The sequence below is a fragment of the Gallus gallus genome, chromosome Z, assembly GCF_016699485.2.
Source record: "Gallus gallus isolate bGalGal1 chromosome Z, bGalGal1.mat.broiler.GRCg7b, whole genome shotgun sequence".
Lineage (NCBI taxonomy): Eukaryota > Metazoa > Chordata > Aves > Galliformes > Phasianidae > Gallus > Gallus gallus.
The window spans coordinates 954384-977173 of NC_052572.1; the positions used below are offsets into that span (position 1 = coordinate 954384).

A 22790-nucleotide genomic window follows, 5' to 3' on the forward strand; every position below is an offset into this window, starting at 1 on the left:
TGTTTTCAGGAAAAACTGCTTGTGAGAGTCTTCCCTTTGTTTCAGCTGGTTGGTGATTTAGTGTTGGTTGTTTTGGCCACGCTGCTGCTGGAGTGTAGTGTGAGCTAACTGGAAAATTACTGGGCTACAAAGCTGCCGTGCTTCTTTCTTAGAGATAATTAAAATGAAACAAGACGAGGTTGTTGCAAAAGGTTACAAGCTTAGTGATTAATGCTAATATCTCACTCTTATTTACTACCTTGCATCTTTGGCAGCCTGCCCGTTGGGCCTATTTTCTGTGTTAGTCACTTTCTCATCCCGTGTTGGTTCCTTGCTCCCTGGGAGGGACTCGTGCCTTTCCTCTCCGGCACTGTTTTCTCCAGCCTGTAGCTATGCCGTTCCCTGCTGAAGTTCATCAGCTTGCCCAGCTGTCGGGTCTTTTCAGGTTGCAGCTGATCGGTCTGACCTGACCCCTTCCCATCCGTAGGCGTAGTGACCACGAGCAGCAAACCTGGTCAGCTCCATGCATTGAGCTGGCGTACCATTAATCTCTTCTGTTGGGCACGTTTTCTTGTCAGACGTGCCTGCTGATCAGCCCTTGTGGCTGCAGGAGAGGGAGGTCAGATGCTGGAAGGTGTTGGGAATGCAAGGTGCTGAAGGCAGGGACCCTTTGATGGTAACTGCAGTTTGCTTTAACCCAATGTATTTTGGTTTGGTCGCTCAGAATCCACTGCATCTGAGTCCGTGTTTTTGTTTTTTATTAATGTGAAAGCTGTCTTTTTGCTTGTAACTTGTTGATAGCTGTGTAGGTTACCTTAGGGGATTGAAAGTCGATGTGATCTCTTGGGGAAAGCACATTGTGCTGAAGTTCCTTTCACTTCAGAAAGTGTTCAGAAGGTGTTTCATTTATCCTTCTATATTGCGTTAACAAATTCATCTAACAGAATCATTCATGAGTGGCCCATGCAGGGTGAGATGCTCCTTCTCCTCTTGTTCTCACTCTTAAAAGTCCTTGAAATGCCGATGCCAACAGGTCAAAAGAAGGGGTCCTTCCCTTCTGCTCAGCCCCGGTGACCACACCTGGAGCACTGTGCCCAGTTATGGGCCCCTGGGTACCAGGGAGACCATAAAAAACAGGGTAGAAGCTGTTCTGTTGCTTTGTAGCTTGGTGAGGAAATATTGAATTGCCGTGCCCTCTGCTCCTGTCTTTTTCTGACTCTTCCAAGAACATGCATCTGTGCTTCTCCGGGACAAGGTCCTGCTCTGATATGATGAATGACTGACCTTATTACACATCTCCTGCAATACATGGATTCTGAATGTGCCCTTTGTTCCATGCATTGAGCTACGTTCTGCGTCCAGAATGCCTGGCAGAACACAAAGTCCACCCTTTGTTTTGGATAATGAGTGTTGAATATTTTAATGAGTGTTTCTCAGTCTAGTCAGTATCAAGTACCGTTTTAAGAACAAGTGGCTGAGCTAATCTCTGAGCTCTGTCCTGTAACAATCCTGTTATTTATGTCAGAAAGATGAGTGTATCTCATTAAAGGTTATTAACAGCCCTTCTGCGATGCAGATACGGCCACCAATGGTTCTGGGTGCCCTGGGAGCGAGGACGCTGCTCACCAGCCTGCGTGCAGGAGGTGAAACACAGATCTGGATGCTGCTCATCTACCCCACGTAGCATACAAACTAATGAACGCTGACGCAGCTCTGCAGTTGGATAGATGAGTATTAAAAACAAACAAGCAAACACTGTTCCCCAAGTAAACCAGTTAACTGTTTCACAAGTATGCTGGTGCCAGGCAGAAATAATACGTGTGCTATGAAAGCCAATTCCTTTGCTAGCCGTAGAATTACCATCGTTTTTTAATCAGTGGTCTTATGTTCTTTATGTAAAAAAGGTAATAATAACTACTTTTCTTTGACCTGAAATGTGGCTTAAATTCACATGGGAAATAACCTCTCTGCTAAATTACTTGGATTTATTCTCTTGCACCGGTCATGTTTGTGTTAATGCAGTTTTAGCAAAGCAGGTTCTGTGCATTATCTGAATTTCATCCACGTCTCCAGCTGTTCCTGGGGTTGTTCCTGGCACAGGCTGCCCAGAGAGGTGGTGGTGCTCCATCCTTGCAGAAACCCAAGGTCAGGCTGAAGGGGCTGCAGGCACCTGCTGGAGCTGTGGGTGTCCCTGTGCACTGCAGGGAGTGGGACCAGGTGGTCTTTAAAGAGCCTCCGTGTTTTTCTTGCCGTGGGGGCCCAGCATGGCACACAGCACTGAGGTACAGCCCCACCAGAGCTGAGTGCAGGGCACGATCACAGCCTGCTCCTGCTGACCACACTGCTTCTGACACAGCCAGGATGCGGTTGGCCTCCTCAGCCACCTGGGCACACTGCTGGCTCATGTTCAGCCGAGCATCGACCAACACCCCCAGGCCCTCCTCTTCTGTGCAGCTCTCCAGCCGCTCTGCCCCAAGCCTGTAGCAGTGCATGAGGCTGTTGTGCCCGAAGGGCAGCACGCAGCACTTCGTCTTCTTAAAGCTCATACAGTGTGGATATTGTGCATCTCCAGAGTATGTCTTTTGGGGAGAATGAGTAATTCTGAGCCGAGTGGCATACCATCTGACTGAAAACTGGGGGTCTGTGCCTTCTCACGGGTTGTGGATCCTTGTTATGGTGTTCAGAGTTGGTTCAGTGAACCAACACGGTTCATGACCAAGCATGCAGCTCCACTTGGTTGCACCATACGGGTCTAGCAGCAGGGCAGCTGAGCAGCACACAGCTCAGGGCTGGCGTCAGACCCTTCCTGTGGTCCGGACCCGCTGCAGTGAGTGCTCTTTGGAGACACCCCGTGTTTCCATCCCTGTAGGCTCTGGTGCCAAGAAGTGCATTTTTATAATGGCCTGAGGAGAAAGCTGGTGGTTTAAGCCTTGGGAGGAGCACAGGGCTGTAGGGAAGATGATGAAGCAGAGCTGTGTGGGGCCGGCTCTGCTCCCTGCCCCTTGCAGCCAGGTGCTGGGAGAGGGCTGCATCTCATGGGCAGCGACTTTGGCCCGTGCTCCTCTCAGTCGTGGTGCTGAGAGCACCTTGGAAGCAGTAAAGCAAAACCAGGATACTGGAGCATTGTGCACTTATGGTGGGAGTGCATCCCTCCATCGGCTGGGCTTAAGGGCCGGTTTCTCTTCTGCTCATTGGCACGGGGACCACCACTGCAGTAATTCATCCCCACACCTCAAAATCCTCAGGGTGCAGCCACACGTGCCCTAAGAACACACAGCTGTAGTGCTGTAGGATACAGGCTGGTGCCTGAAACGGGGCCCACAAAAGGGGCTCAGCAGTGGAGAGGACAAGGGTCCGGGCTGCTGGGGTGGCTGGGAGCAGCGAGGTGGATGTGTTGGAAGGAGTTCCTTCACCGGGGAAGACTGGAAACTCTCACAGTGACGTTAATTATTAACTTCGGCTGAGAGCTGAAGGATCTAATTTCGTTTCTTGTTGGGTAATAGGGTGATTCATGCAGGGAAACAAACTGTGCTGGAAAATGGAATCTTTCTCTGAAAATCAGCCTTCCTGCTTTCTGCTCAAAGCGAAGCCTGCTTCGTTTGAGCTGTGACAGCCCTCCGAAGAGCAGCAGCTGATGGTGAGGTGACAGGAGCAGCTGGGTCCAGGCCTGGGTGTCCCCACGTTGGGCTGTCCCCCATCAGCACACACAGCCCTGTCCCTCCGTCAGGCTGCTCCAAAAGTAATGCCTCAGATGTTGTTCTGTGAGTGCAGGTCCGTGTGAGCACAGCATGCAGGCTCTTGTTTGTCGCTGGTGAAGATGTGCAGCCAGTGGTGGTGACTGCAGAAAAACAGCATGCCATAGCTGAGACTTTGCTTTATCAAACAGTGTTACTGTGCTCTTTGTGGCTGTTGTACTTTCTGTGGAAACAAATAGGAGGCGTTACGTTCGGAGCAACCTAGGGATGCTGTAAGTAGGCTGCTCCTGCTTTGCAAATTAGATGCAAATGAAGCAGGTTGCATCAGACAGTGCTTCCATGTGTGCTGTGTACCTTTTGAAGAGAAGTTTCGGTGTCTTTGTCTAAAAAGACCAATACAGCAGAGGTGTGAACCACTGGGGTCACGTGGAACATTACTTTGCAATGTGTTTGGGTTTTTTTTTCTTCTCTTCTAGCACAAGTTCTTGCCTTTTTAATATCTTTTAGATGCAATGCTTTCTTCAGGAACAGTATTTGGAACCACTCTGGTGGGTGCAGCCCATACTGAACAAAAAACATCTGCGTGCATTATGCTGAGATTGGATGAGCAGCATCTTGAAGCCTGGTGTCAGTACATAAAATCCACTGCATTTGGGGCAAGCCGTGGTCAACATGAAGTGCAGAACTTCTTTCTTTTTTCTCCTCATCAGAATGCTTTTAGAAACCCCAACAAACTCTTCATTGTTATTTCTCGTGTTCAGGTATTGATGCAGAGTTGAATGGGAGTTGGATAACGTAGCTCTCAAGTGAAAGGCGAGAGAGCTGTGTAACGTTTAAGCAGCGTGGGTTCAGGCTGTGCTTGTTGAGAGGCACACAGGATTGCTTATTTGCTGACTTTCACATTCAGGAGAAGTTGTCTCCCCTTCCTTTGAGTCATAGAATCATAGAATTGCTAAGGTTGGAAAAGACCCACAGGATCATCCAGTCCAACCATTCGCCCTTCACCAATGGTTCTCGCTAAACCATGTCTCTCAACACAACATCCAAATGCTCTTTGAACACCACCAGGGTCGGTGACTCCACCACCTCTCTGGGCAGTCCATTGCAGTGCCTGACCACCCTTTCAGAGAAGTAGTATTTCCTAATGTCCAGCCTGAATCTTCCCTGATGCAGCTTGAAGCCATTCCCTCTCGTCCTATCGCTAGTCACCCGAGAGAAGAGGCTGACCCCCAGCTCACCACAACCTCCCTTCAGGTAGTTATAGAGAGTGATGAGGTCTCCCCTGAGCCTCCTCTTCTCCAGACTGAACAATCCCAGCTCCTTCAGCCGCTCCTCATAAGGCCTGTGCTCCAGACCCCACACCAGCTTTGTTGCCCTCCTCTGGACACGCTCCAGGGCCTCGATGTCTTTCTTACAGTGAGGGGCCCAAAACTGGACACAGTACTCGAGGTGCGGCCTCACCAGTGCTGAGTACAGGGGGACAATTACTTCCCTGTTCCTGCTGGCCACACTATTTCTGATACAAGCCAGGATGCCATTGGCCTTCTTGGCCACCTGTGCACACTGCTGGCTCACATTCTGTCTAGCGTCAATCAACGCCCCCAGGTCCCTTTCCTCTACATAGTCTTCCAGCCACTCTGCCCCAAGCCTATAGAATTGCCTGGGGTTCTTGTGGCCAAAGTGCAGGACCTGGCATTTGGTCTTGTTGAATCCCATCCCATTGGCTTCAGCCCAGCTATCCAACCTATCCAGATCCCTCTGTAGGGCCTCGCTACCCTCAGGCAGATCAACACTTCCAGCCAGCTTGGTGTCATCTGCAAAATTCCTGAGGGTGCACGCAATGCCTTCATCCAGGTCATCAATAAAGATATTAAACAGGACAGGCCCCAGCACCAACACCTGGGGAACACCACTCGTGACCGACCACCAGCTGGGTTTAACTCCATTCACCACCACTTTTTGGGCCCAGCCCTCCAGCCAGTTCCTTACCCAGCCAAGAGTGTATCTGTCCAAGCCACGGACTGCCAGCTTCTGTGGGAGAATACTGTGGGAGACAGTGTCAAAGGCTTTGCTGAAATCTAGGTAGACTACATCAACAGCCTTTCCCTCATCCACCAGACGGGTCACTAGATCATAGAAGGAGATCAGGTTGGTCAAGCAGGACCTGCCCTTCGTGAGCCCATGCTGGCTAGGCCTGATCCCCCGGTTGTCCCGCACATGCCGTGTGATCTCCCTCAAGACAATCTGCTCCATAACCTTCCCCAGTACCGAGGTCAGGCTGACAGGCCTGTAGTTCCCTGGATCCTCCCTGCAGCCCTTCTTGTAGATGGGAGTCACATTGGCAAGCCTCCAGTCTTCTGGGACCTCAGCCGTCAACAAGGTCCCAAATGCACACGGTTGTTACTTCTACAACAAGGCTGACTTATTCAAATAGCAGAAGGTGTATACAGCCTCCAGGGGAGCAAGACCTTCGGGCCTTCAGAGCTTTTGGAAGGTCTCACAAATAAAACGAGGTGCGTGGTAGAATCGTGTTACGGTGCTGTTGTTTCAGTGGGGAGGAAGGTGGGAATGAGTAAAATGGAAGGTTTTTTTGTTGTGCGTGGGGGCTGCGGTCATAGAGCACCAAAGGAACGGGTGAAGCTCCGTGAGAAGCACGAACGCAGCTCCCAGAGACCTTCTAGAACCTCAGCCCTTATTTCCTCCCTTTCGCTGTGGCAGTTGATCAGGCTTGCTGTGAGCAAAGCTTCAAACAAAGTCTTTTTGTCGTAAATGAATGCACTGAGCGCTGAAATTGTAGAATGAAGTTCAGTGCCAGCAAAGTTCACTCATCCTTCCAGAGTGGCTTTTGGGGTAGCTCTGAGGATTTGGGAGTGCTGTACGTTGCTTTGTTACATCCCTGCTCGTCCTTGCACGGATCAAACCGCGATAAATCACATTACATCGCATTACCTATAACTGAATTTACCACGTTGTTAGCCGAGCACGGATTTCCTATGGCATTGTTCTCTCTGTTCTTAGCACCGCCACGGCGGGAGGCATGTGCATGAATTGCAGTAAATGTCACAATCCAGTGTTAGTGCTTCATAATTGGAGGGCGTAGTTATTAGCATTGCAGTCGCATTTGATTTTTGGCTCGAGCAGAAGAGAAAAAAATCACGTTTCTTGTTTTTTTTTAAGCTCTGAGCTCTCTGTCTTTACATCTCCTTGCCTTTTGTGTGCTTGCAAGAGCTTTTCCCTCCTCTTGGTTTTAATGCCGGCGTTGCTGGAGCCGAGATAAGATGTCTGGGCTGATAAAGCAGCGCTGGGTCCTGAGAGCCGCGGGTCCCCGCAGTGACTAATGCCTTCTCACAGCTCCTTTGGAAATGTGCTGGACGAAGTATTTTCAGAGATGGAAGCACTGCGGTAAAAAGCTCTCCTTTCAGGGGCAGCTGAGGTTCTGACAGCCTCACGGGTATTTTATTGCCGCTTGGAGTGGCCTTTATTGTCTTTCTTTCTCAGCCCAGCCTGTCCGGGCAGTGCCTGGTGCTGCGCTCCACGTGACGCAGCCGTCGTGCTGCAGCTTGGCTTTGTGGGCACATACAGTTAAACACATCACCAACGTTATCTGCCTTAGAAATGAGCCTCCAATTACGGTTTATCAGTGGAATTACGTTTTTATTGAGCGCTCGTCCTGTCATTCAGCAGTGCAGCAGAGATAAAGCTGCCCGCTTACGGTCCGTATGCCTATGGTCCAGATGCTCAAATTTTCATAAAACCCGCTTTAAATAAGCAACTTTCAGAACATTTGCATAGTGCAGAAGCAGTTGCAGTTGCCACAAAAATTTAGGCTTTTGGGATGTGAAACGGTCTGGGTACAGGTGTGGCTTCTGCCTGCTGCCTTGTGTGGGCCCGTCTCACAGCTATCTCCTGCAGGGGGTTTCCCATTTCTAAGAGATGAGAAGAGAATCTGAGAGATTCTAAGAGACTGCGTCTCATGAGGTGTGAGGAACAAATGTTAAAGCAGACATACGAAACTCATTGTTGGTTGTGTATTCAACTCCTTTCTCCTTGACTGCTGCCGCTCTGCCGAGTGCGAGTCTGCTGGGCCTTCACCCCCCTGAGATGCAGCTATGAGGGCTCTGAGGTTGGAGCTGCCATCGGGTGAATCCTGCAGTTTCCATTTTGCATTACAGTTGCGTGTGGGGAAAAGCTGCCCTCACCTTCTGAGCGCTGTGATGGGCGATACAAAGCAAAGCAGTGCTGCAAGCCAGCAATTGCAGTGAGAATGCTCTGCCAGAGCTGCAGTGCTTTTGGAGGGGTTTCTATGGCATCCTTAGGAATGCAGGAGGGAATGCTTCCTACAGGTGCTGGTGGGCTTCCTGAAGGTCCTTAACTCCACGTTGCGTGTGAGTGTGCTGCTTTCTTCCAGAGCCTGCCCTCATGTTTGGCTCTGTGACGCTGCATCTGAACAGCCTTTGTGAGACAGAATTGGAAAATCATAGACTCATAGAATGGCCTGGGTTGAAAAGGACCACAATGATCATCTGGTTTCAACCCCCTGCTGTGTGCAGGGTCGCCAACCACCAGCCCAGCCTGCCCAGAGACACATCCAGCCTGGCCTTGAATGCCTCCAGGGATGGGGCATCCACAGCCTCCTTGGGCAACCTGTTCAGTGCGTCACCACCAAGAGATAATCAGCACAGAGAAGCAGCTCTGAAGCCATCTTTGTGCTGCTGCACGTTGGTTACCTGTCAGTGTCTGTGAGCATGAGGCCTGCTGTGCATCAGTCATACTGATGTGATCATATTGTGAATGTTTGAGCTTCACAGCAGAACCTGGAGGAGTTCCAGCTGGGGAGGTCAGGATGGTGCTGGGAGGTGCTGCAGGGCACAGTGCTGTTGGAGCAGCCGGGTGGCAGGAGCTGGCCCTCCTCAGCACCCTTCTGCTGTGTGCACATGCAAGTTGCTCTTTGTCCCTCGTGCTAGCGTAGATCTCCTTGAAGTCATACATGTGTTATTGCCTACAAATAAAATCTGAGCTTAGTGTTTTGCTGCCTGCATGGTGCTTAGCACAGTTGCTTCAGACCTGCTCCGCCCTCTGCCTTGATTCCTAATCACAGTTGTTTTAAGTGCCTTTCAGAGTCCTTCACTTGAAAATGGGTTCAGTTTTGATCCACTCCAGGGTTTCATCGTACCAAATAGCACCACCTAAAGAAGCTGGGAAAAAAGTCCAATCTGAGATTGGCTTCGTGAGAAGTAAAACTATACTCCTTCCAGAGAAGATGCTCTGGAAGCTCTCATGCATCAACCTATGACGTCTTGCTGCTAGCTCTTAATTGCTCTTAATTGGGAATTGGAGCCGTTCTTTGTTGTTGGGTGAAATCATTGGGCATTTACTGACAATTTGGGCTTTTGTATTTCTCTCCGACTGGTAAGTTCTGGAGTGCTGCTCTCTTCTGCGTGCTCGAAGGTAACAGATCTGTCCAGACATCCACCAAGGGATAATGAGTATCTGAAGGTAACCCTGCTGGCCTCCTTTCACTCTCCATGGTTGGCAAAGCTCTTTTACGAGTGTCAGGCAGCGTAATGGGATCCTTCCACTTGTAAAAGCACCGCTGTTTTGTTTTACGGTAGTTTGTGCTTGAAGAGCTGATTTTGCATGCCAGAAAGTTAGATATTTGTTAAATAAAAGCTTCAAGTTTTAAAAACCAGCTGAATTTCTGTATCTTCCGGGAGAAAATACCACCAAAAACGGTGCTTTCTGTGGCAGGCTTTGCTGTTACAAGTTCCTGGGAGGTCCCCCGTGGTGTGTTGGGACCATCAGAGACAGTGCTTGTGTGTGCCTGTGGCCATGGAGGAGTGGGTGGTGGAACTTGCAGGTCTGTGCCCAGCTGGGGGCAGGGGATCTGGTTGCCTCTGTGGCAGTTAAAAAGCACGGGGTGACAGCGGATGGATGGGATTTTTTTACTTCGCTGGCCCTGCTGGGTCTAGGAGTCATCAGCACTGCATGCATGGCACCGCTGGAGCCTGGCAAGTTACTGTGTGCAGAAAGCAGTGCTGCTGCTGGGATCGTTCCTCGGTGAGTGGCATAAATAGGTCTGAGTGTGGGGTAAGAGAGCAGGGCGGGTGCTGCAGCACAGCTCAGCCACTGCAGCACGGCTCGGCCGTTCCTGACAGCGCTTCTGCATCCATTTGGGCGCTGCTGCAGACCCCAGCTGACCTGGTTCAGCATGCTGGCTGAAATCGCTCAGGCGTATCTGACTGCGAGGAGTAAAAATACCTACCTCTTTTTGTAAAAATAGAACACAGTTCACCTGGAGCTCGCCTTCCTTGTTCTGTTTTCTTTTCGATGTGCTAAAAATACCCCGTAAACAGGTTTCGGTGAGCTCAGAACTCTGTCCCGAGCCCTTCTCTGCAGGGTTGGGCTGGGAGGTGGGGGGTCTGAGCCCCCCTCTGCGGCATTGGGCTGGGAGGTCCTGCCAGGGAAAACGTGAACACCTTGCCTCCAAGTGCTGAGGCCCCAGAGTAGGCACTGTTATTACCAAACATCAGATAGCTGTGTTGTGTAAGCTGCGGGTTCCCACGCTCCACTGTTCCTGCAGTGCTCGCTGTCATTTGCTTCATCCCTGCTGCTTCTGGGACACATCCACGCTGTGCTGAGCAAAACCTGGCCCAGTGTCATTGTAGTGGCATGGGGCAATGACCCTTTCAGTGTAGCTCCATAGGGCTGTGGTTACCCTGTGACACTGTGCAGCCACTCCCTGACCCCAAATGCCCCTTGGCTCCCAGCTGTTCTTCTTTCCTCCCCATGCTTCCAGCTCTCATCTCTGCAGTTCTGAGATCAGCGTTAAACAAAATGTGTCAGTCTGCTTTGAAATAAGTTGCTCCATGCAATGCGTGTGGGAAAGTAGGCAGCGTTTGGCTTCATCCTGAGCTCGGAGCAGGAGGAGCTGCTCCGTGCTGAGCTGCTGAACGAGGCTTTGGGTTGTGTTGGAGCCAGCAAACAACAACACAGACCTGCTGCCCCGCGCCCACGTTGGCTCTGCTGCCCCAAGCTGAGCAGAGTGGAGGTGCGGCCATGCCCTGCAGCTGTGCTCACTGCAGCAGTGAGATCTGAGCAGGGGCTGCTGGCAGAGCTGCCCCACACAGACTCCCACGTCAGTGAGACCACACAGGAATCACAGTGGGGTTCATGATGTGCTGTTGGCACCGACCCCAGCAAATCACTTCATGGTGTCCCTGCAGGACCTGGACTGGGGTAAGAGCCACAGAGTTGGAAGTCCCTTCCAAGGTCACGTGGTCCAGCTCCCCAGCTTTGGACCCGCGTTGTTCTGCGTGCCTCCATCACAGGCACAGCCTCATCCTGCACTCTTCTTGCCTGGCTCTGCTGTGGGACGCTGCCATCCACCTACAAAGGAGAAGAGAAATCAGTGTGGCCCTCCTGTGGGCTGATCTGCCAGGCATCCCAGCGCCGACAGACTTAGGGGTGCTCTAACATCATTAGTCTTGCTCCTTATGGAACATACTTGTGTTGTTTAAGCAGGTGGGCAGTGTTCCGTTGTGCTTTGAAGCTGCAGACTGCCGCTGACTTGTTGCACAGCACAGGATTAAGGAGCGCTCTGCTCGGGTGCTGCAGCAGTTCTGTGCCCAGCACACCGTGCTCCAGGTGGGGTTTCTCACTTAGGGTGATGGCAGGGCTGGGAGTTCAGCCCTGCAGTGACAGGGAGCTCTCTGGTGCTGGCTCCATTCCTTCTGCTCAGTGGAAATTTACCTCGCTGCCTCCTATCTCAGCTTGAAATCAAAATTGCCTCTTCTGTGGAGGGGGAGAAAACAACCTGCATTTCATGTTACGCGTTCCCCAGGTGAAACACTAGATTGCTGTCCTTTCACCTCGTTGCCTCGGTGATGGAAATTTATGGCCTCCATCGGTGCAGCTTCCGCGTCCTGATGGGTGCTGCAGGGCCGCGGTGCAGCACAGGGCCGCGGGCTGGGCCTGCAGCCACCGGCACCCCCAGCACCTCCGGTAAGTGCGGGTGGGTGTGCGGTGCTGGGTGGGCACCTGCCCCGCTCCAGGCCCTCAGGTGTGGGCAGTGGGGTTTCCCGGGGCTGGGTCTGCAGGGCGAGCAGCAGCGGCATCCCGGAGAGCTGGATGTGTTGCTGTGGAGGGCTCTGGTTGGGGTTTGGTCAGTGTTTTGTAGGTGGGTTGGTCAGCCTTTGGAAGAGCGTACCAGTTGCTCCATCCAGAGTACCATTTCTGCTCTCCACTCCGTGGGGCATTACTCCAGTCCTGCTCTGCGTTGATCCGGACTTGCAGTGCATTCTGCACTTGTCTGTTCATTTCTGTACCTGTGTCAGTGATCTCAGCACCGCTCTGTTAATGCACGTTATAAACGTGTCATGAGATTTTCTTTCTTGTGGGAAGCTGACTTCTAGTTCTTCACCTTCTGTCAGGCTGCATTGCGGTCTGTTTGTGTTCAAGAACGTGTCTTTCGGGCGGCCTTGGGCGACGTGGCCATCGTGCCATGCTGTGTGTGCACCAGGTCATCCCTCCCTGCTGCGTGGGACAAAGCTGCACCTGGAGGGGGGAATGTGGGGCACGGCATGGTGCCCCCAGTGCCAGCACCCTGAGGGATGGAGGGCTGCTTGATTGTTTATGTCATGCTTATGTTATGCTTTCAGAGGTCTCACAAATGGCTTCGCTTTTCAGAGCACCTGGAGGGAAGAAATGTGGTGTTCATTTAAATGCAGGTTTTGAAATGTGAATTGTACGTATAAATATACGTACATAAGTACATGTATGAGTCTCACAGGTCTGTAACACACCGGCATGCTGTATTCCCTCACCCTCTCCCCTGGGCACTCGGGGTCTGCTTGCTGTTGGTGCTGCTTTGCTGCACACTTGGCTCTGGGCTCCCTTGCACTGAGCCCAGTATCGGTTCTCCCCACCCAGCTGCCACCTCCAGAACAGCATCCCCTGCAGACCTTTCCCACAGCATAGGAGGAAAGTATGTAACCTCTGACATCTTCAGGGAGGCAGGAACACGTAAACACTGTGTTAATCATTGGACAAAGCAGGAGTGAGTGTGAATGGAGCTAGCAGGGGAGCTCAGCATAATGCCTGGTCAAGCACCTCATGGCATCCATCCCCACTGCAGCAGCTGTGGGGCTGAGGTGAGGGCTGTGAGCAGGAAGTGTGGAACGTATGGCTCTGACAGCGAGGCATGGAGAGCAGGAGCACGTGCCAGCAGTGGTCCCACAGCGCGGTGGGGAAGGATGTGCTGTGCGGTGAGCCCAACGCTTCCCCCCCAGCTGCAGATCTCCCGGGGTGTGCTCCACCAAAGGAGGGAGGGCCCTTTGTACAGCCACCCAGCAGGAGTGCTGGAAGTGGTGTAAAATGGGCACGGCAGGTCAGTCGGTGCTGGTAATCACTGCCAGCGTCATAGCACTGAAATACCCAAGGGCACTCCATGTGTTACTGAGCGCAGAAGGAGAGGTTAAAGCTCCCACCCATGGCACAGGGAGCTGGGCAGTGCAGGGGTCAGGTGCTCTGCTTTCCTGCGTGCAACTGTGCAAATGGGGCCATGGCTGCTCCCGGCGTCTCCATGTGGAGCTGTGCTGACAGAGCAGAGTGAAGGGCTGCCAGAGCAGCAGATCTGGACTTGTTTGGGTAACTGGGATGGCTCTGTGGGTGGTGTGGACCAGCTCTGCTTCCATAGCTCTTCTGTGGAACGTTGCCCAGCCCCACGTCCCCTCCATGTTGGGCCAGGGATGTTGGAGCCACCAAAAATGGGAGCTGGGGGACACCGCTGTGGGAGTGTACAAGGTGCAAGGTGAATGGCTCACACAGTTCTTTCCCTACAGGTGTTTTGCTGCCCATAAATAGTACTCTGCTACTGGATTGATACCAGTGATGTTCAGACAGGAGAAGGCCTTTTTCCTGCTCCATGGCATGCCACTGCATTTGGGTCTGCATTTGGCTCTGCTGCTTATCTGCAGAGAGCTCCTGTGATTACAGTATTCTCTTGTGGCATAGCATCTCTTTCACTTTTCAGATAAGCAGTGGCCAATTAAGCAAGCTTTTATAGGTTCAACAGGAAAAAAAAAAGGTCTTCCTTTGGTCAAGCTTCCAGAACTTTGAGTGTTCTGGGGGAAGTTTTGATGATTTCATGTAGAAAATTGTGTCTCTTTGCTTAGTATCTCGAACTCAGTGCTTTCTGGTATGGATGCTTTGAGAGTAGTGTGTACTGTTGTGTAACAGACTGCTGACCTTCCCCACATCATCCCTGAGCTCCTGCGCTTTTCATGCCTTCTCCATCTGTCTGCTTACGCTGAAGGCTGCCGATGCTCTTCGTGCAGAAGTTCTTCTGCAGGCTGATTGTTCTCGGCAGGCTGAGGTTCATGGGCAGGATCAATATGTTTTATTGCACCATTTCATTGGGATACATTTTGTTGCACTGATTGCGGTTGTAATTGGAAAAAGCAGACAAGCTTTTGGACACAGATCCCTCTTTTCGGATCAGCTCTGTTTACCCGCTCTGAATGGCCTTGTTCATTTACTCAGTTTGAAACCAGGACCTGAACTGTGTGTTCCACCGCATACCCACCGCTCTCACTGCACCCACGCTCTCATGCATGTGACCCAATAAGAGCGATAGCTCCCAAGAGGTATTTCTTCTCCTTATCCCTCCAAACGTGCTCCCTAGTCCCTTTCTGTGCTGGGTTCTTCAGGATAGAAGGTGATGACCTCAAGCTGCATCAGGTAAGGTTCAGGTTGGATTTTAGGATCAATTTCTTCTCCCAAAGAGCGGTGATGCAGTGGCACAGCTGCCCAAGGAGGCGGAGGAGTCCCTGACCCTGGAGGTGTTCCAAAACCATGGAGATGTGGCATTTGGGGACGTGGTCAGTGGGCATGGTGGGGGTGCTGTAGGGTTGGACTTTGGGATCGTAGAGGTCTCCTCCAATCTTAATGATTCTGTAGTTCTCTGTAGGGTACAGTCAGTGGGCATGGTGGGATGGGATGGGTTGGAGTTGGGCTTGGGGATCTTGGGGTCTTTTCCAGCCTTAATTAATGATCTGTGATTCTCCCCGCACACCGGACACAGACCAGCCCTCGCAGGGCACATCAGGCTGGGTACCCATGTCCCTATACACGAGCACTTTGAGCTGTTTAAGTATTATTTAATCTGCAGACCGAATTTGGATGACATATAACTCAGCTGAGACATGTTCTGTGCTTCTGCGTGACAGCTTCCCTGGAAATCTAGATGTTTGGATTAAAATTAAAGGGCAGGTCAGCGCTTTCTGAGTGCGCTGAATGTTGCTGGGCGACGTGGATGGTCAGAGGCACTGCTTGTGGGCTGCGCTGGTTCCACACACTGACCTCGGTGCAGAAATGCCTGGGTGGGAATGGGGTGAACTGGAGGGAGAGCTGTGCGAGTTGGCACCTCCCGCTGAAATCACTGTGTGTGTAAACAGTGCTCACCCAGCAGCAGTGAGCCCGGGTGCTCCTTAGCTGAAGGTGAGCCCCGACTCCATGCCGAGAAGGGAGCACTGTCTTTGGGGTTTGCATCCTGCCCCTTCTGTCCTAGAGATTTCCGATGCTCAGTGATGATGCCCTGTGGTCCCCTGGGTGTTGAGGAAAGCAAACCAAAAGAGGAAATCTGTTTTTCTTGTACAGCCTCCCAAGGGAGGGTGAGCAGAAACCTGTATCAGGTGTGATCTGTTCCAGGTCTCCTGCCCTGCCTAGCCAAGCAATCCTTTATCTAACTGTTACAGACCCACTCAATTGCTGTGAATGTTTAACTCCTTCCTCTACCGAGGCACAGCACGCTGGGGATAAGAGAAGAAAAAGGGGCACAAGAAGAAAATGTTCTCTGCCTTTCGCATGCCTCACTCATTGCACACGAGTGGGGTTGATGAAGGAACCTTGCTGACCGAGGGAAGGGCTCTGGGTGTAGGTGGATGAGGCTTTGTTACTAACGGAGATGTTGTTAATATGATTAAAGCGCTGTGTTTATTTCACGCTCGTGGAAATTCGAACACTCACTTCCAAAAACATTTTTCCTGCTTAGCAAAAGGCAGAGTTACAGATTGAGAGCACAAGTGCAGAGAGGGAACAGGGTTTTGTTTGAGGGATGAAGTGTGACTTGAAGTGCAGCTTTGAGAATGGGTTTGGATTGCCTGGAGGCCCTCCTGCTGTGTCCCGTGGACCTGCAGCAGGGATCCTGCAGCCTTTGGCCTTCCGCCTTTTGCAGTGGTTTTCTTTCCATTCAGGTGATGCACTGAGGTGGCGTCAGTGCAGGAATAAGGTGTGCTGCAGTAGAGCTGATGGTGTGGAGGAAGCGTGAGGAGCATTTGTGATGTAGCTGCTGTTAGAAACCCTCCTGTCGGTCCCTCTTCATTTACTGTCACAGCTTTTCACCCTTTGTGTCTCTGCGAGGTCAGAACTGTGTGGCTCTGATGGCTTTTCTGACTTTCCTCCTAAGAAAGGAATGTTGTTGATCCCAGTTTGCAAGCTCTTGCAAAGGAAAAAATAGTTAAGACATAAAAACGTGCATTCAGTTCAATATGCACTACCGTAACTCCACTGAACACTCTTCTCCACGCACTCACTGCTTTGTTTTCCTGCCCGGAGGGATGCTGTCTCCTTTGGGGTGCTCTGGGGTGCTCCAACCCTCTGATGATCTCTGCTATCTCATCAGGGCCCGCAGGCCCACGGCTGCCGTTGGCCGTCCAAGGCAAACAGGGCAGGTGTAGCCAGCCTGTGCCAGGAGCAACCTGTGGGGGAGCATTATTGTTTCCCAAATGGCCTTCAAGGAATGGAGTCTCAAGTTACTGTAACTGAATCCCGTGTCTCACAGTTCTGGAGCGCTTATCAGGAGAAAAAGGCGAAACTGATACGGGTGACTGCAGAACCTGTTTCTATGGAACCCCCTGCAGGCTGAATTTCGGTGGCCTCCGGGTAACAAATAAACCCTTCAAACAGGGAGGAGGGAAATACTGTTGATGCCAACGCTCCTCAGGAGCTGAGCATCACAAGGGTACGCAGCAAAGCCATGCCCACTGCATCTGTCCTGGAGTACATCCTGGTGGCAGTGCAGTGGGCAACGTGTGTCTGCTGAACCCACCACCTGCCTCTCAAACTGGTTTTGGGGCACTGTTACTGCGGAGGTGGGACAGGTTTAAAGCATTGCATTCTGAGCACTTATTCTCGTGTGGTTTCTTTAATCCCTGGACACGTCTTCCGGCAAGGATTATTCACACTGTTGGACAAAAAGCTTACAGATATTTTCCCTTGTGTCTACAGAGACAGATTGAGAGTCTGAGCAGAGTGAATGAACGTGGAGAACTGATCGCCTCAGATTTGGAATAGGAATCGCTTAGGATTTGAAATGGAAGATGCTTTGATAAGCAGTGCTTCGGTTGGGTTTTAGTATTGTTATACTGTTATTACTGTTGAGTTATTACTGGTATCTGCTATTATTTTCTTAACTCCTGGTGCAGCTGGAAGCTCTTTGTGTTTGCTGTTCTTGGGCAGATACAGCGTCTCTTTCTGGGAGGGTTTTTTCCACCTAACATAAACTTCTGCTATCTGAAGGCTGTGAGTTCATTCACAGGGTAACCTGCTGTGAACTAGTGATCTTCACAGTCAATAACAGGATAAGTATTAAACCTTCTTTCTCTTTTATTACCAGGAGGAGTCTCGTATCCTCAGGGTGAAGGTGGTGTCTGGCATTGATCTGGCAAAAAAAGACATCTTCGGAGCCAGGTGAGTGTTCTGCATGGAGTATTTCGTGCTTTTGAACAGAATAAGCTCAGCAGAGCAAGGAAACCTGTTATCTAGCTGTTAATAAATATGATGAGAGCTCCTCTGCAAGTTATGCAGTGTGTGCTGGCAGGACAGCTGTTAGTCACAGCGGTGGGTGACCACTCACAGCCCCTCCTGCCCCTGGAAGCTGCCAGCTCAGTTCCTTGGTTGTGTGAGCATTCACACTTCAGCAGCGTTTGCAGTACTTACGTTACTCCCAACTGCCTGCCCCCATCATGCAGAAAAGGCTGAAGGAAGGCCAGCAGCTCCCTCTGTCTGAATGGGAGAAAGCTCTGCTTTCCCCACTGGATTGCAGGTGACTGCACAGACACTGAGTTTTCTTGGAGCCCAGGACGTGTCCAGGTGCCGCTGCTGCAGCACTTAAGGATGGTACCCCTGAAAGGAGTGAGGCAATGAGAGAGTTTCGTCCTGGCCAGCCTATGCTGCCCTACGTGCTGATGTGGGAGAGAATTCAGAGAGAGCTCTTCAGACCTGGGGCTTTTCTGTTTGGCAGTGGTGAGTCTGGGCTTTATTTCCAGTTGTCTTAAATTGTCCTCGTCTCTGGACTTGGCACTTTAGGGCCAGGATTAAGTTTTCGGTGTGCGTAAGGCAGTCTTTCTAGGATAGCTTCTTGTTTGTCTGGATACTAAAATATGGAGCAAACAGACTGAAGTGGTGACTTTAGCCCAAAATAACAGCTGTCAAACGAGAAAACTGGCTTTTCAGTCTACCCTTTAAAGATGCAGATATGGTCGCTTTGTGTTTTCAAGTCTTCTGTTGTGAAATTACTATTCAGAGGTTTTAGGAATAGGTTTTCTCCCACTCTGAGCTTATTGTGCAAATAGAGATTTCAAGAGTTGAATCAGAGAGTGGCTGAGAGAGGCTGGTTCTGAAGCCAGAAGTGGCCAGAAAAAAATTGTATTTTTTTTCTGGAGGTTAATTGAGGTTTTTGGCATTCTTGCTGTCTCAAGCTCAACTGTGAGGGAGCTCATTACGATCTATTGACAGACATTTTTAATCACTTTGAAACCAGTGGTATCCAATTTGGCTCTTAATTAGATTGCTCTAGTTTCTGAATGTATACACAAGCAAATAAAAGTTAGATCAACTTCAATTTTTGGGGTGAAATTTACGACTGTTACTTTGGTAGTTGTGTGCAGAACATTCTAAGACAAAACTTTGTCTTTTTTTTATCTTAATTTTTTTCTCCTGAATGTACTGTTTTATGTTCTGACCACAAGCAAAGTGCTGGCACGTGTGGCTGTCCTCAGAATACGTGTTTGCAAAGCAGACCCAAAGCCCTCCTGTTAGCAGCGTGCTGGGTCGCACTGCAGGAGGATTGCTGTTAGCAGTGTGCTGGGTTGACCTAGACTTGCTAATACAGATTTTTTATTAACTTGATATATTTAATTGGCTGGAGCTTTTCTGCATTGTTTCCAGAGCTTTAAATTTCATTGCTTGTTTGAGAGAAAGCAAAGCCAGTGGCTGGAATAACCAAGCAGCTCATTAAAGGCAACCTTACACAAACAGGGAAGTGTGGTGGCAAATCCACTGAAGTAATCTGAGAGAAGTGGGACTCTTTTCAGTGGTCACTGGGTTTCCTGAAGGACACACTGGAAACTTCACAGCTGAATCCCTGGCATTGTGTCATCTCCTCCAAGAACTTTTGTGAACTTTTGTGAAACAGGAGGGGAGTCAACTCTTTGAAAGGGTAGAGAATAGCAGAAAATGGTTTGAAGTTGAAGGAGGGAAGACTTAGGTTGGATGTCAGGGGGAAGTTCTTTACTATGAGAGTGGTGAGGTGCTGGGACAGCTGCCCAGAGAGGCTGTGGATGCCCCGTCCATCCCCGGAGGTGTTCAAGGCCAGGTTGGATGGGGCCCTGGGCAGCCTGGGCTGGTATGAAATGGGGAGGTTGGTGGCCCTGCCTGTGGCAGGGGGGTTGGAGCTTCGTGATCCTTGGGGTCCCTTCCAACCCGGCCCATTCCGTGATTATTTAGGGTGTCGTATTCAAGGGAACTAAAATTTGCACAGATATTGATAAGCGGGGAAAAACCAAATCTTTCAAAATGCAAAACCTTGAAAGTGTGTGAAATCTGCGCAGAGTTCTGTTGGTGGGGGCCGTGGTCTCCAGCCAGCAGGACTTCCACAAAACAGAGCTGAAAACAGAAGCTGGGAATGTTTTTCACTTTAAGCAGTAGAAGTGAAACTAACAGCGTCGTAGCTATGAACACAGTGAGATGTTTGTATTGCTGCGCTGGCGGGCTTTCAGAACACTTTCTTATTTGGCTGAAGTTTCCATTTGATTTTTCTGTTTGCTTTAATAGCTTTGCTTACCTTGCAGAGATATTAAAGTTTCATGCTGATTGCTTCTTCAGTGTGAGCTTCAGCGTCGTTCCAACGCCGCTGCCAGGAGCATGTAGTGCAGGACCACCCCCATCCCAGGGCTGGGAGGAAGTGAGGACAGGGTGGTTAAGTCCTCTTGGGGAGGAGCAGAAGATACGCAGTGTCTGAACTGAGTAAAAGGGTGCAGGAAGCTCAGAGGCCCACTGCACCAAACGGTTCTTCCCTGTGTAAGAGAGTGCTCAGGATCCATAAGAAATAACCGTAGCCATAACTCTTCCTCCATGTGCTTCCCTCTGCTCGTGCAGATCTTAACGCCCGTAGGCTGTTGTTTCCCATAAATAATTCTTATGAGCAACAAACGTCAGCTTGAAGGAGCTTGGTGGTGGTGTGGCTTTCAGCACGCAGCCACGGGTCTCCGAGGTGGAAGGAAATATCCTGATGTGGTGAGCACGATATGCTGGCTGCTGGATTGCTGGGACTGCTGTTAGTGGGCCCAGACAGGACGAAATAACTGAGGGACGTGGTGAGGGTGGATTGGCCTTGTGCTGGGAAAGGCAAAACCCTTAGGGAATGAAGGAGAATGCCCTGCAATGCATCCAGCTGCAGGCTGAGACAAGGCTAATTTATGGGGCTGTGCTGCCACTGCTGTCTGAAAGGGAAGTTGTCGGTGCTGAAAGACACAGCAGTGCAGCAGGCTGAGGCCTTCAGCTTGTGTGTGTGTGCTGTGGTTGTGGTGTACCCCAATAAGAAACATCCTGTTTCTTATTCTGTCTATGGGCACATCCTGGGTTATGAGTAAGCATGGCTTTGGGATTTTTGGTCTCTTCCCACATATGATAGCAAGCTTTAAGAAGGATTTCCCGATCCTTGCAATGTTCTTTTTTGGACAGAGAGCCAAATGACTGCACCAAGTGATGAACTAACCCTGACGTCACTTGGAGACCTTTTGGGACAGCATAGTACAGCCCAGCAGCCAGTGAGCCCTCGATGGCTGAGTTGCACAGTGCTGAGCTCTGGGGCAGGATGGCAAGCTACCATCCAGCTACAAAGATGAGTTCCAGGCCACGCACTGTGTGTTGTGTTCTGATGAGCCCCCCTCACCTTTCCAACTTCCCTTCCATGTGATATTGTGTGATATGGAATATCCCTTTGGCCGGTCTAGATTGGCTGTCTCGCTTCTGTCCCCGTGTGCCCCCCGGGCCCCTCCCTGGCAGGACAGTGGGAGAAGCTGAGGAGACTGAAGCAGCCTTGGTTCCACACAGCACTGCTCAGCCACAACTAAAAAATCGGTGTGTTATCAGCAGTGTCTTTCTCCTACAACACAGCATCATACCAAACACTATGAAGAAAAACAGCTCTGTCCCAGCTCAAACTAAAGCAAGCTGCCTTTCCTTACAGTTGTTAACCAGCGGTACTATTAGAGAACAGCAGCTGCAGCCTGACGGGGTGCAAAGGCCATTTCTTGCCTGATTAAATCCAAGGGAAGTTTTACAGCGTAGAGCGCTGATGAAACCAGTTGCCTTCTTCTGAAGGCAGCAACAATAAAGGACCAGGTACTTCTGGTTTTTCTTCTTTGAGGCTCTTCTTGGCTTATGAAATCATTTTCATAGTAAATAATGGTTTATGAGCGTTCAGAAATGGATAGAACGAACTCACAGTTCATTCATGAGGAGGTGTACAACTGGATGCAGGAGCAGCTGTGGGCACCCCAAGGTGAGGGTTTGGTGTGCTGAGCTCCCTCTGCAGCTGGGGTTGCTCTGATGGCAGCGGTGGTTGGCGTGGATGGAGGTGGTTCCATCCTGCCTTGTGTTTTGCCCTGTGATGCACTGTGATACACTGCCCGATGTGGCCATCACAGTGTATCAAGGACTGTAGCAATTGTGCACTGGCGTTTTGAGGATTTACTGTGTCTTGCATGCTTAACTCAGAGCAGTACTGCATTGCATTGTTCTTTGGGGCACTGGCACGAAGATTTACCACCTGACATACTCTGTATTACAATGTAAACATTATTTTACATATATTTCTTCTTAATTCCCTCTCTAAACATCTTAACATTCTTAAGTCTCAATTCAGCTGGTATTTGTATTCTTGTGTGCAAACAAGTAATACAAATTAAAACGTAATTAATCTTAATTTCAGAACATACCAAACAAATTATTGTTTTCTTTTTACTTGCGCTCTGCAAGGATGCCATGAGTGCCGTCGTGACCGAGGCTGCTCTCTTCGAGTTGCTGCACATAAATGCAGTTACAGCATGGGCAGTTTGTGCTGAATAGAAGGGCACTTCCTCTCCTGAACCCTGTGTGTGCTCCCATAGTGCTGAGCTCTGGGTGGAAGCTCTTGTCTCCTGACTCGGATTCATTTGCTGAGCAGCCTGCCGCAGTGGACGAGTACCTTTTGTTTCCTGAAGGTACTTCGAATGTGGGCTGAGGTTTTGATCTGTTTTGCCCCAAAATTGTGGGAAAGGAGTGCCATTAATTATGGGCAGTGGGGTGTTCTTCTTCTGCTTATCACATAGGTTTATGGATTCTGAGAACACCCAGAGGGCAGCCCCTGGTGCCGCTGTGTTGAGTGAATAGTTTCATATTGACTGGTGGAACAGATCTGCCATAAGCTGCAATCAGCAGTGCTCTGCCTTTTACTCTTAATTTACCCTTTTGCAGTATCCTTAAACCACGCTGAAAAAAGAGATGAATTACTGTATCACTACGTGCTGTGTATCTTCATTAACTTTTTAAGACTGGAATTCATCCACTCCAAAATAAATAGAAAAATGCAGTACTGGCACACTTTGTAAACGCAGTTTCTGCATACACACACAAATGCTTTCACAAGTAATAAAGTGAACGCATGTGAATAAATGAGAAGAAAATGTCTTCTGATGATTATTGTGTGCAATAGGGCACTGTCAGATCAGACTAATGGCTTTGGGAAGCAAAAGCGTTGTGTAAAAGGGTCCATTTGAATTCATTAGTTGCTGCTGC

At 50.2% G+C, this 22790-nt stretch overlaps 1 protein-coding gene across 10 annotated transcripts in view; it reads left to right on the top strand.

The window, feature by feature from the left end:
- LOC124416941 (NEDD4 like E3 ubiquitin protein ligase) overlaps positions 1-22790 on the top strand; it is a 130105-nt gene that overhangs the window by 12494 nt on the left and 94821 nt on the right. For 4 of the 10 annotated variants that reach the window (XM_004948998.5, XM_424462.8, XM_046905707.1 and 1 more), the window contains exon 2: positions 17347-17420. In XM_004948998.5, the coding sequence (XP_004949055.1) occupies positions 17347-17420 (74 nt within the window). Of the gene's footprint in view, positions 1-11593; positions 12938-13129; positions 13320-17346; positions 17421-22790 lie in introns of those variants that run through there. The other 6 variants (XM_046905705.1, XM_046905706.1, XM_040656283.2 and 3 more) reach the window with 4 other exon arrangements.